The 14823-nt window shown below is 43.8% G+C and overlaps 1 protein-coding gene across 1 annotated transcript in view; it reads right to left on the bottom strand.

Annotated features, from left to right (window-relative positions):
- p3h2 (prolyl 3-hydroxylase 2) overlaps positions 1-14823 on the bottom strand; it is a 148628-nt gene that overhangs the window by 34273 nt on the left and 99532 nt on the right. The window contains exons 2-4 of the mRNA XM_062976937.1: positions 13867-14013; positions 11371-11560; positions 5102-5233 (exon numbers count right to left, since the gene is read on the bottom strand). Coding sequence (XP_062833007.1) covers positions 5102-5233; positions 11371-11560; positions 13867-14013 — 469 coding nt within the window. The remainder of the gene's footprint in view (positions 1-5101; positions 5234-11370; positions 11561-13866; positions 14014-14823) is intronic.

The raw sequence follows: 14823 nt of genomic DNA on the forward strand, positions 1-14823 counted from the left end.
CTGTATGGCCATGTTCCAGGAATATTTTCTCCTGATGTTTCTCCCACATCTATGGCAGGCATCCTCAAAGGTGATATACCTCACAACCTCTGAGGAAGCCTGCCATAGATGTGGGTGAAACATCAGGAGAGAATGCATCTGGAATATGGCCTACAGCCCAGAAAACACACAACAACTCTTTGGTCTTTCAGTTGCCTTGGACTTCAACTCCCAGGAGCTGAAGTCCAACACATCTGGAAGACCAAAGTTTGAGAAATACTGAACTGAAACATAGCTTGTTCCAACCAAGAAGCCATATACAGTAGCCCCCAGGAGCCCAATAAACCTCACCCAATGTTTTATTTAAAATCCCTGCCTACTTGGAATGCTGATTTCATTTACCCCACTCAATTGGAAGTCACGAAGAGCCACTACGGAACAAGTAATTCCCTCCTTCTGTCCATCTGCAGATGCTCAACATTAAAAAGTTTGGCTGTGAATAAGACAACTGCTTGGGCCAAGCATTTTCCCCTCGTGGCACCGAAAAAAGAACATGGGGTGGGTGTGCCCCTCTCTGGACTGGGGCCAGGCCAGTCCCCAAAGCAAAACTGGCACAAGAGAAGGATTCGTTTCCAGACGTGTCTTTCCCCAGCTTGGTTTGCAAGCAAGCTTCAGCAGGCTATGTTTACCTGTTTTATTTGCCTATCACCTAACAGTTACCATGTATGGTAGTATGTAACTTGCACTTTTTAAAAAAGCTGTAGCCTAAGGCTATTTATGGGGAGGGGGCTGGAAATAACTTCCACCATGGAGCAGTGGTTCGGAAGCACAGAGTGCAATGTTCATGGGCTCGTAGGGAGCTCCATGGCCAGAGATGGCAGTGATCCAACCCCTTTTCACACAATAAAATGAAAGAATCCTAGAGTTGGAAGAGAGCCCAAGGGCCATCCTGGCAGGAATATGCCATCCAAAGGGCCGGGCTGTGGCGCAGCTGGCTAGTAACCAGCTGCAATAAATCACTACTGACTGAGAGGTCATGAGTTCGAAGCCCGGGTCGGGTTAAGCCCCCGACCATTAAACAGCCCGGCTTGCTGTTGACCTATGCAGCCCCAAAAGACAGTTGCATCTGTCAAGTAGGGAAATTTAGGTACGCTTTATGCGGGAGGCTAATTTAACTAATTTACAACATCACAAAACTGCCAGCAAAACACGAGGAAAGGAATGAGGAAGTACAGCCACTAGTGGGCAGTGAAGCAACAGCTCCCCCTGTGGCCAGAATCGTGAAGCTGGAAAAAAATGTTAAATGCCTCTGTGTCTGTCTATATATGTTGTTTGTCTGTTGGCATTGAATGTTTGCCATATATGTGTTCATTGTAATCCGCCCTGAGTCCCCTTCAGTGTGAGAAAGAAGGGCGGAATATAAATACTGTAAATAAATAAATAAATCCAAGCCCTCCTGACAGATGGCCATCCAACCAGTTCTGTCTCCTGAGCTGATTTTCAGGTGCCCAATTCTTGGCGAGAACAGAGTTGGAAACTCACAACAAAAGGTGTAACAATAAATAAAAAATAATTTAATTGTCATAAAGATCACCCTCATTCCTCCCAGGGCCTCACTAACGAACTAATACAGTAGAGTCTCGCTTATCCAATGTAAACAGGCCAGCAGAACGTTGGATAAGCGAATATGTTGGATAATAAGGAGAGATTAAGGCAAAGCCTATTAAACATCAAATTAGGTTATGATTTTACAAATGAAGCACCAAAACATCATGTTAGACAACAAATTTGACAGAAAGAGTAGTTCAATACTCAGTAATGCTATGTAGTAATTACTGTATTTATGAATTTAGCACCAAAATATCATGATATATTGAAAACATTGACTACAAAAATGCACTGGCTAATCCAGAACGTTGGATAAGCGAGTGTTGGATAAGTGAGACTCTACTGTAATTACTACATAGCATTACTGCCCATGGAACTACTTTTTCTGTCAAATTTGTTGTATAATATGATGTTTTGGTGCTTAATTTGTATAACGATTACCTAATTTGATGTTTAATCGGCTTTTCCTGAATCCCTTCTTATTATCCAACATATTCACTTATCCTGTCGGCTTGTTTATGTTGGATAAGTGAGACTCTACTGTATATTGATAATCTTATATTATCTGCTTAGAACTGGATTATATGAGGCCCCTTCTTTACAGCTGTATAAAATGCACACTGAAGTGGATTATATGGTAGTGCGGAGTCAAGATAATCCAGTGCAAAGCAGATAGTATAAGATTATAAATGGGTTATATAGCTGTGTGGAAGGGCCTTGAGTCTGGATAATCCAGAACGTTGGATAAGCGAGTGTTGGATAAGTGAGACTCTACTGTACTTTGAAAGAACAGATAGAAGCTCAGAACTTAACTGGAAGTCTCTTTATTCCTGTCGAAGAGATCTCCTCTCCGGCCTCTTTTCTGTGTCCTTAATCTAGTTTTGTCTTCTGTTAAGTCTCATTTGCTCTTTAAACTGCAGACTTGGTTCTTTAATATTTCAAGCTTGCTTTTGCAAGCCTTGAGCTTATTTTCTTCAACCTTAAGACTTCTTAAACTGAGTTTCCTTGTTAACCTTTGAGATGGAAAATGTTGCAGCCTCTGGGCTCCTAGGCACCCTTAGGCTAACTAACTGGCTGCAAAAGAGTTACCGAGAAAGACGGCAATTTCTGCCTGGGAGGGTGGGGTTCTTAGAGGGACAGGGTCTAATTAAGGTACCCACCCACAGAAAATGATTCAAAAGGAACTGAACCCATTCTAACTAAAGACAAATTCACTGGATTCCCAGGCAACAGCATATGCTACCCTCAAATATATCTGACAGTCAAAAAGTTCTCCCTGATGTCTAGTGCAGAGGTCCTCAAACTTTTAAAGCAGAGGGCCGGTCCACAATCCTTCAGACTGTTGAGGGGCCGAATTATCATTTGGGAAAAAAAACCAAACAAATTCCTATGCACACTGCACATATCTTATTTGTAGTGCAACAACAACAACAATAACAATGAAAACAATACAATATTTAAAAATGAAAATAATTTTAACCAATATAAACCTATCAGGATTTCAATAGGAAGTGTGGGCCTGCTTCTGGCTAATGAGATAGTCAGGTTAATTAGGATTGTTGTTGTTGTTGTGTATCTTCAAGTCATTCCAGACTTTGGGCGAGCTTAAGTCCAGAATTATTTATTTAAGTCCAAAATCATTTACTACATTTATTTACTACATTTATATCCCACCCTTCTCACCCCGAAGGGAACTCAGAGCAGCTGTGTGTACGTACAATATATTATATTATTAGCATAGCACAATATTAGCATTATACTATATAGAACTATACCACTATACTGTAATATTATATGTAATATATAACATATAATTAATATTATAATATTATTGTTAGTATTGTATTGTATAAAATGATAATATTATCAATATTATATGTATATACAATACTAGCTGTGCCCGGCCACGCGTTGCTGTGGCGAAGTCTGGTGGCATGGGAAATAAAGTATTGAGGAATTGGTGGTAGTTAAGGTCAAGGGTCCCCTGGGCTGAGTGGGTTGCTAGGGGACCAAGTGAACAGAGCTTAGCCTTCTAACTGGCAGCAATTGGATAAAAACAATTATTCTTCTCCCTCTAATTAGGACTATATTTTTCTTTTCTTTTTGTTGTATCAACCTAGAGGCATGGATGAGGGGTTGTGCTGTCAATTTTCGATGTTGTGGGGTGTTTACTTTTGTTGTTTTGTCTGCTGCCGTGATGCAGTGGAATATCTTTTCCTGCAATCTGAATCCCTTGATCTTGGAGCAACAGGGCACAAGCTTGGCCCCTCCTCTTCAATGGCCCATCCTTTCACTTAGGTAAACATGGCTCTCATGTCTCCTTGTAGCCTCATCTTCTTCTGGATAAGCATCCCCAGATCCCTCAGCAACTCCTGATAGCCATGTGTGGCTTCTAGACCTTTGGCTGTCCTTCTCTATTACAGTTTATCAACATCCTTCTTGAACTGTGTGGCCCAGAACTGGGCACAAGTTTGTTCCAGTGTTTAATCTGACCAAAGCAGCATTGGGTAGGCTATTCTCGTATTGATGCAGCCCACAATCACATTGGCTTTTTAAGCTGCTGAATCACAGTGTTGACTCATGCTCAGTGTGATTCAGCAGCTACAAAATTTATTATTTTATTTTTTATTTACAGTATTTATATTCTGCCCTTCTCAACCCGAAGGGGACTCAGGGTGGATTACAATGAACACATATATGGCAAACATTCAATGCCAACAGACAAACAACATACATTAGACAGACTCAGAGGCATTTTTAACATTTTTCCAGCTTCACGATTCCGGCCACAGGGGGAGCTGTTGCTTCACTGTCCACTAGTGGCTGTACTTCCTCATTCCTTTCCTCGTGTTTTGCTGGCAGTTTTATGGTGTTGTAAATTAGCCTCCCGCATAAAGCGTCCCTAAATTTCCCTAATTGACAGGTGCAACTGTCTTTCGGGGCTGCATAGGTCAACAGCAAGCCGGGGCTATTAATGGTCGGAGGCTTAACCCGACCCGGGCTTCGAACTCATGACCTCTCGGTCAGTAGTGATTTATAGCAGATGGTTACTAGCCAGCTGCGCCACAGCCCGGCCCCAAAAGCCACCAACATACAAAATGGACCTGATCCTGATGTCAAGACAGGCACAATGACAGACTTTCTTGCAAATTCAGAGTATACCCTGAATTTGATCAGTCAGAGAAAAGTTGGGTTAAGGGCTAAAAACTATGAATACTCAATGGGCATTGTAAGGACTCCCAACACAGGATTCAAGGGGAGCACACAGTGGTTCTTTAATGCAGACACTGTCAGTCAAAGCCGACTAGACAGCAAATAATACCACAGAATGCCCAGCAATGGCCAGCAATGCTGGGAATTCTGTGGTATTATTTGCTGTCTAGTCAACTTTGACTGACGGTGTCCTACACACATGTTAAAGACATGGAAGGCCAGTCCTGCATTTCAGTTGACCACCCTGCAATTCAGCAACAACTCAACTTCTCTCCCATAGTATAGGAAGAGCACAGCTTACCTCTGTAATAGGAGAACTGCAAGAAGTCATAATGCAGCGGAAGATAGTTGTCGATGGGAGAGAGCCGCCCCGGCCGCGTCGCCAACTCCCTCACGCATTCATGCTGGCACACCAGGACTTGCATGTAGTGCTCTGCAAGGGAGATGCACACACACACAAAGCACAAATGTCAATCTCCAGAAGAAGAACAAGAGTTTGAATCCTTTTTATCTGCCATGGCTCAATGCGATGGAATTCTAGGAGCTGCAGTTTTTCAAGGCTGTAACTGCCCAAAAGTGCTGGTGCCTCCAGAAACTACAACTCCCATGAATCTATTTTGACCATGAGTATGTCAAAATACATTCATTCTGCAGTGTAGATTCACCCAGTGTAAATTCACCTAGACAACAATAAGACCACTCCTATCTATCTATCCATCTATATCTATCTATCTATCCATCTATATCTATCTATCTATCCATCTATCTATCTATCTATCTATCTATCTATCTATCTATCTATCTATTATTTATCTGTCTATCTATCCATTCTTTCTCTCTTTAGCATCCTTTTATTAGTGATTTAATTGCATTTTAACTTTGGTTCTGTAGTATGCTTTTACCTGCACCGGCTTAACTTTTGCAACCTGCCTTTCTTTATTTGAGGGATTAATTGATATTCTGTTTTGTATTATAACTGAGCCCCATTACTGCAGAAAAGGTGGGAGGTAAATAAAGAAATAGGCCAGAGGCAGCATGCCATTCCTAACCACATCCTCCAGTTACCATGGAAAAGGAAGTTGGATGGGAAGAGACGGAAGGACGTTAGGAAGGAAAGTGCACGTCAGGTTGGAAAGTTGAATTCAATCTCTAAAAGGGAAGAGAATGCAAAGTATTTCTATGCAGAAGGGGCAACATGCCAATGGCATGGCACAATGCGCTCTTGTTCTTTGCAACTAGTCCCTCCATTGACTGACCGTCAGGCCCTGGGATTACGAGGGTCTTTCCAGTGCGTGGAACCGGAAGAACCGCAGACGGCCCGTGCCAGGCCCCGTGCGCCTCCGCGGCAGCCGAGATCATGGCTTCGAATGAAGGGATCGGCCGCTCTCATCCCCTCCCTGCCCCTTTGTCAGTGTTCAAATGCTTGGAACAAAGGCGGGATCTGTGCTGTCTCAGCCATTCCCAGTGTGCAGGCCAGAAGTTCAAGCCAGACCCAGCTTTGGCCTCGAGGGCAGAATCGCAGATTGCGTCGTAAGTGTAAAGTCTGATTTTTCCAGATGGTCCCCAATTGTTGTTCAGGGCAGAGAGAGTTCCTAGTAAATGGTCATTGGAATGATGCTGTGGCTGCTGGCCTTGCAAAGATGGTAATTGAGAATGAGAAGATTCTACCCATTCTGTTCCTCACCCCTCTTCTAATTCATTGTGCTTTGTTTACTGCCTTATTTGCTTAAGTGGAGCGCATGAGGAACATGCCCAAAGCATGCCAGAGAGACCGTTAGAGGTGGGGCGGCACGCATCATTTGAGGCAAGATTAATCATGAGGGATGTCATTCATGTGATAAGTAAACGTATTCTTGCGGGTTGTTCTGAAACAAGTACGGCCATGTAGATTTTTTGTTTGTGTGTGTCAGGAGCGACTTGAGAAACAGCAAGTTGCTTCTGGAGTGAGAGAATGGCCGTCTGCAAGGACGTTGCCCAGGGGATGCCCAGATGTTTTGATGTTTTTACCATCCTTGTAGGAGGCTTCTCTCATGTCCCCGCATGGAGCTGGAGCTGATAGAGGGAGTTCATCTGCGCTCTCTGCGGGTGGGATTCGAACCTGACAGCCTTCAGGTCAGCAGCCCAACCTTCAAGTCACGAGGCTTTAACCCACTATGCCACCGGAGGCTCCTGGCCATGTAGATGGAAGAGAACTTTAGGAAATCTAGGATGCCTGTGTTGTCAAAGTCTTTCATGGCTGGAATCACTGGGTTACTGTGAGTTTTCCAAGAGCATTGAAGGAACTAGCGGAAGTTATTTCAGAACCACTGGCAATTATCTTCAAGAGTTCTTGGAGAACGGGAGAAGTCCCAGCAGATTGGAGGAGGGCGAATGTGGTCCCGATCTTCAAGAAGGGAAAAAAGAACGACCCAAACAATTACCGTCCGGTCAGCCTCACGTCGATACCAGGCAAGATTCTGGAAAAAATCATCAAGGAAGTGGTCTGCAAACACTTAGAAACAAATGCGGTCATTGCTAATAGCCAACACGGATTTACCAAAAACAAGTCATGCCAGACTAATCTGATCTCTTTTTTCGATAGAGTTACAAGTTGAGTCGATACAGGGAATGCTGTGGATGTAGCCTACCTGGATTTCAGTAAGGCCTTCAACAAAGTCCCCCACGACCTTCTGGCAAGGAAACTAGTAAAATGTGGGCTAGACAAAACTACGGTTAGGTGGATCTGTAATTGGCTAAGCGAACGAACCCAAAGGGTGCTCACCAATGCGTCGTCTTCATCATGGAAAGAAGTGACAAGTGGAGTGCCGCAGGGCTCCGTCCTGGGCCCGGTTCTGTTCAACATCTTTATTAACGACTTAGACGAAGGGTTAGAAGGCACGATCATCAAGTTTGCAGACGACACAAAACTGGGAGGGATAGCTAACACTCCAGAAGACAGGAGCAGAATTCAAAACGATCTTGACAGACTAGAGAGATGATTGGCCAAAACTAACAAAATGAAGTTCAACAGGGACAAATGCAAGATACTTCATTTCGGCAGAAAAAAATGGAAATCAAAGATACAGAATGGGGGACGATGCCTGGCTTGACAGCAGTGTGTGCGAAAAAGACCTTGGAGTCCTCGTGGACAACAAGTTAAACATGAGCCAACAATGTGATGCAGCAGCTAAAAAAGCCAATGGGATTCTGTCCTGCATCAATAGGGGAATAGCGTCTAGATCCAGGGAAGTCCTGCTCCCCCTTATTCTATTCTGCCTTGGTCAGACCACTTTACCTGGAATACTGTGTCCAATTTTGGGCACCACAGTTGAAGGGAGATGTTGACAAGCTGGAAAGCGTCCAGAGGAGGGCAACTAAAATGATCAAGGGTCTGGAGAACAAGCCCTATGAGGAGCGGCTTAAAGAGCTGGGCATGTTTAGCCTGCAGAAGAGAAGGCTGAGAGGAGACATGATAGCCATGTAGAAATACGTGAAGGGAAGTCATAGGGAGGAGGAAGGGAGCTTGTTTTCTGCTGCCCTGCAGACTAGGACACAATGGAACAATGGCTTCAAACTACAGGAAAGGAGATTCCACCTGAACATCAGGAAGAACTTCCTCACTGTGAGAGCTGTTCGACAGTGGAACTCTCTCTCTCCCCGGGGCCGTGGTGGAGGCTCCTTCTTTGGAGGGTTTTAAGCAGAGGCTGGATGGCCATCTGTCGGGGGTGCTTTGAATGCGATTTCCTGCTTCTTGGCAGAATGGGGTTGGACTAGATGGCCCATGAGGTCTCTTCCAACTCTACTATTCTATGATTCTATGATTCTAGGATGTATGGGCATGTTCCAGAAAGATTCTCTCCTGACGTTTTGCCTGTATCTGTGGCTGGCATCCTCAGAAGTTCTGTTGGCAATAAAGCAAGTGGAGCATATATTTATCTGTGGGTGGGAATTTGTCTGTTTAAAGCAAGTGTGAATGTGGAAATGAGCAAGCTTGAATTGCATTGAGTAGCCTTGCAGCTGCAAAGTCAATCAGTAAGGGTATCTGCATAGAGGTAGCCTGGTCTCTGTTGCCTGGAGGAACCCTCTGTTGGAGAAGTGTTAACTGCCAATTTGATTGTTTGCTGTATGGATTTCTCTTGTTTCTGAGTGTTGTTCTTTATTTACTGTCTTGATTCCACTTTTTTTTTAATACTGACAGCCAAATTGTGTTCATTTTCATGGTTTCCTCCTTTCTGATGAAATTATCCACGTGCTTCTTGTGGATTTCGATGGCTTCTCTGTGTCATCTGACATGGTGGTTGTCAGAGTGGTCCAGCATTTCTATGTTTTCAAATAATATGCTATGTCCAGGTTGGATCAGGAATCGCTCTGCTATGGCTGACTCCTCTGGTTGAATCAGTCTGCAGTGCCTTTCATGTTCTTTGATACATGTTTGGGCAATGCGGCTGCATTTGGGGTCCCTATATAGACTTGTCCACAGAGGCACAATATACAGTAGGCTCTTAGAAGCTTATTAAAAAAGGCCATGGATGGGATAGGATGTTGTACTTAGAGTGCTTCATGTTGATTCCAATGTATGGCAGCCCTAAAACCACAGAATCATAGAGATTGAAGGACCTCATCCAGTTCAACCTTGTTGTGGCTCAGCCATCCAGGCCTATACTTCATCCAGAAATTGATTTGGAAACAGATTCTACTTTGGATTTAGAGGCCGTTCCGGACTTGGAATGAGGCCCGTTGCCCTTGCAGTTGCCTGAAGTTGTGGTGCCAGAAGATCCACTAATTGGAGAGCATTCCGATGTCTCATCAAGGTTGCTTTTGCCAGATGGTGTTGACTCAGGCGAAAATGTGTCTTTTAACTGGAGGGAATCTTTCATGAGAGATAGAAGTGGAAGGGGGTGTGTGTGTGAGAAGAAACAAAAGGCTAGCTCTCAGACTCAATAATGACTAACTTTCCCACGTGAAGTTTTGGGTGTCATGCATTCCCATATTCTTGCAACCTTGGGATATCCTTAAAGATGTCCTCCTTTGTGGTTCTCGTTGTGGTGTCAACTTTACTTTCCTCAGAAGAGGTTCCAGTATCCAGCTCCTAGCCTTGTTTCCTGCCTTGTTCCCGTGCCTGGATTCCAGTTCCATCCAAGCCGTGCCTCGTTCTGTGACTCTCGAGTAAACTTTGCTTTGTTTACCTTGCTTTCCTTTTTCCTGAGTCAAGACTTTCCAACCAAGCCACACCGCTCCCTGTGACTCTCGAGTAGACCTTGCTTTGTTTACCTTGCTTTCCTTTTTTCCTGTGACAGGACTCTCCAAGTGCATTACAGTTTGCAGATTTACAGCCTCTTGTTCCTGTTTCTTGGTTTATGGACTAACTTCGATTTCTTGGTGGAATTAAGGAGTTTCACTTGTGGATTACAATTGGGACATTACTGAACTTGTTTTGAACTGTTAAAGACTTTACATTAAGGACTTTTTTTCGTGTCAGGAGCAAACGGAGTTGCTTCTGGAGTGAGAGAATTGGCTGTCTGCAAGGACGTTGCCCAGGGGACACCCGGATGTTTTGATGTTTTACCATCCTTGTGGGAGGCTTCTCTCATGTCCCTGCATGGAGCTGGAGCTGACAGAGGGAGCTCATCCGCACTTTCCCAGGTTGGATTCGAACCTGGCAGCTTTCAGGTCAGCAAGCCATCCTTTAAGTCATGAGGCTTTTATCCCCTAACTGAACATAGATATATACATTCCATAATAAACTGATTTGCGTGTGATACTGGCTCCTGTGTGGTTTTTGGGGTGCTCACGCAGCCTCAGGGTGTAACAAACCCCTTCTTTCTGACAGACATAAAGACATCATCCAAGACCTCCAAGACCTCCCGACAGGTTGCAGAAGTGCCAGTGCACATGAATACATACCCATGCATGAGCACTGCACCTAAATGCACAGGTTGTAGAATCTTGGTGTCTGTTGCAACACAACTGCACATTCAAACAGGCATTGTGCATTGATGTTCAATGTGTAACGTGTGACAGATGGCCACTCAACCTCTGCTTCAAAAACTCCGGAGCAGGACACTCCATCAGTCTCCCAGACAGAAGCATGTCCCATTGCCAAATGGTTTTTATGGGTGAACTCAACAATCTTGACAAAAGTAGTGTCTGCAAGATTTAGTTTCCATCGGACCAGGAATGGGAGTCCCAGCTCTGATTCAAGGCCAGCATTTCCATTCAAGCTGCTTGTGACATTCCTCTCCTTTATCCTGCTGGGATGTGGACCAAGAGTGAGGTCCCAGAGGAGGAAGAACATCTCAGCGCTCTCAGCATATTTCCCATATCTTCTTTATTTTAATGAGATTTCTGAGAACTCGCTGCTGTTGACCCAGACCGTCAAGGGCCTTCCAAGCGTTACACAAGCCACATCTTCAGGAAAAGTCCCAAGAAAGTGGGTTTTCATAGGCAACCAATACGATCTGGAATAATAATCATGGCCCAAATAATCATGGCCAAACTGCAGTCTAGGTAAGTAGAACAGGGCAATAACAAAACACACTTCCAAGAGACAGAGAAGATCATGCTTTCCTCTCCCGGCAAGAAATGGCTTACCTGCAATGGCTTCGTAGAGGGTGGCTTTATAGTCCAGATACTCATATTCTTCAAATCTCTGCGGCCCTTCGCACAAGATTCGGCAGTCTGTGTCGGCAACGTTGTAGTCGCGCAAGGCCTGTTCTAGGAATTCAATGGCTGTCTGGAAGTCTTCCGTGTCATAGTGTCGAACTCCCAAAAGATAGTTCTCCTGTGAAGAAAGGTTGGGAATGAAGTCAGTGAACAAGGTCAAGATACTGCATCGGAGTTACAATGACTGGGCTGTACAACTCTTGGAATTGTGCACAACTCAGTGCACACTGGAATACACAAGAGCATCATATGCATAACTTCACCACTTTAGCCTTAAACTGAATATTAACGTTTCTCATCACATTTTAAAAAAAAGGGGGGGGGGTCAACTGCTTCCTTAGAGGAATTTCCCCTATCTGGAAAAGGAAGGAAGTTGCAAAGTCCAGTTGCAACACAGAGGCAATTTAATATTCCCCAGCTTCCAGGGTTCCTGAGGGTATGCTAAATTCCGGCCACAGGGGGAGCTGCTGCTTCATCATCCACTGTGACACCGAGTCCTTGATGGATTGCTTCCTCATTCCTTTCTGCATGCTGCTGAACGATTTTTATGGTGTTGTAAATTAGTTAAATTAGCCTCCCTGCATATGCGGTACCTAAATTTTTCTACTTGATAGATGCGACTATCTTTCGGGTTGCTTAGGTCAACAATGAGCTGGGCTATTTTTTAATGGTCGGGCGCTCACTCTGATGTGGGCTGGCTTCGAACTCATGACCTCTCAGTCAGTAGTGATTTATTGTAGTTGGCTACTAACCAGCTACATCACAGCCCGGGTGTACAGAACCTGCGCTTCTGCAGTCTGCTACACTTTTGGACAGTAAAAAGCTCTCTTATATAGCATATTTTCTGTTGTTGTTGTTCCAAAAAAGTTGTAAATGACTAACAGGTTGTTTTTCTCAGCTAAAACATGCTAACTCCATCAGTTCTATACAGATGTTGGCTTTTCTTCCTTAACTGATATTGGTTTTTCTTCTTAACACAAGGAACCACAGTGTTGACTTAACTTAAAGAATCATTGTCTTTGACTATGTAAACATGTTGTTGCCCACCACAGAGTTAATCGTTTTATTGAGTCATGTCCAAGCAGTTTAGCAGTTTTTCCTACATCAGCCTTTTGCTTTCAATATTCTTAGGATGGTATCTCCAGACTATATAGGCCCCAATCATATGATTTTCATGCAATTTCATTCAATGCACTCATCATATTTATCACACAACCACCAAAAAGGCTGATGTTTATCAATGACTGCGGCCCCTTCCATACAGTGGTATAAAATCCACATTGAACTGGATTATATGGCAGTGTGGACTCAGATAACCCAATTCAAAGCAGATACTGTTTGTTATCTGCCTTGATATTCTGGGTTATATGGCTGTGTGGAAGGGTTCTAAGACAATGGGATAAAGGACATGCTTGCTTATCACATAATGACAACCAATTGGGAGGGATAGCTAACACCCCAGAGGATAGAATCAGGATGCAAAATGGCCTTCACAGATGAGAGATCTGGGTCAAAACAGACCAAATGAATTTAAACACTGAGAAAGGTACGGTACTACACTTTGGCAATAGAAACGACATGCACAAATATAGGATAGGTGACATTTGGCTTGGAAGGAGTGCATGTGAAAGCAATCTAGAGTCTTAACAGACTACCAGCTGAACATGAGCCAAGAGTGTGATGCAGCAACTGAAAAAGTCAATGGGATTCTTGGCATATAGTCTCAAGATGGAGAGAAGGAATAAACCTACCCTCTTCTGCTTTGGCCAGACCTCACCTGGAGTAATAACCCTGTGTCCAGTTCTGGGCAAAGCAAGTTCTGGGCCGGGCTGTGGCGCAGCTGGCTAGTAACCAGCTGCTATAAATCACTGACCGAGAGGTCATGAGTTTGAAGCCCGGGTCGGGTTAAGCCTCCGACCATTAATAGCCCCGGCTTGCTGTTGACCTATGCAGCCCCGGAAGACAGTTGCACCCGTCAATTAGGGAAATTTAGGGACGCTTTATGCGGGAGGCTAATTTACAACACCATAAAACTGCCAGCAAAACACGAGGAAAGGAATGAGGAAGAACAGTACAGCCACTACTGGACGGTGAAGCAACAGCTCCCCCTGTGGCCGGAATCGTGAAGCTGGAAAAATGTTTAAAAAATGCTTCTGAGTCCGTCTAATGTATGTTGTTTGTCTGTTGGCATTGAATGTTTGTCATATATGTGTTCATTGTAATCCGCCCTGAGTCCCCTTTGGGGTGAGATATAAATACTGTAAATAAATAAATAAATAAATTTAAGGAGAAGAGCAATAAGCTGGAAGGTTTCCAGAGAACATGTTTAGACACTGGTAACTTCATGCAGGAGATAACTTCAGATAACTTGGACATCAGCCATTTAGATTCCAGCCAAGACTCTGTACAAAGGACTATCCTTACCAGGTGAGGCTTGGCTTCTCGGTCCACCAACTCCACCTTCCCTGCCGTGGTCTTGAGGGTCTCCAGGTCCTGCTGCACCTCCATATGTTCTGGGTTGGCCAAGAAGAAAGTGTGTGCCGCATCGGCCGCTTTGTCCAGCTGGTTTAACTGGGAGGAAAGCAGGAGAAAGAACAATGACTGACCACGTAGGATGGAAGGAAGGCTTACATGTTGTGAACTATTTCTTCTCTTGGCTTCTACGGGGCTACTTTATAAACGCACATTGCAAACACAGTCAGTTACGTTTTTCTTGTGGGATTTGCAGATTTATACAAAAGCAGCAACAATGCAACTTATCAAGATATATTTTGCAAAGTTCCATACACTCAGTATGGTGCCATGGAAAGAAGAAAAGTCCATGATATGAAGATTAATACAGGTAACTCAAACTACAAGACAGATAATAATAATAATACTAATACTAATAATGCGCGCATCATCCGAAAATACATCACACAGTCCTAAACGCTTGGGAAGTGTTCGACTTGTGATTTTGTGATATGAAATCCAGCATATCTATCTTGTTTGCTGTGTCATACAATAAAATAATAATAATAATAATAATAATAATAATAATAATAATAATACAATATCAAGCATGAACATGTGAAAACTGTGGTCAGCAAAGAATACACACAAAGGGTCAGAAAAATTCTCAAAAGCAAGCTCAATGGAGGCAAAACCATCAAGGCCATAAACACCTGGGCCATACCTGTCATAAGATATACTGCTGGCATCATAAACTGGACACAGGCGGAACTGGACAATTTGGACAGAAAAACAAGAAAACTCATGACCATTCATCATTCCCTGCACCCTCGCAGTGATGTTGACCGGCTATATCTGCCTAGAAGATCAGGGGGCAGAGGACTCTTACAAGTCAAACAAGCAGTCAAAGAAGAAGACCATGCCCTGGCA

Source organism: Anolis carolinensis, chromosome 3 (genome assembly GCF_035594765.1).
Source record: "Anolis carolinensis isolate JA03-04 chromosome 3, rAnoCar3.1.pri, whole genome shotgun sequence".
NCBI lineage: Eukaryota > Metazoa > Chordata > Lepidosauria > Squamata > Dactyloidae > Anolis > Anolis carolinensis.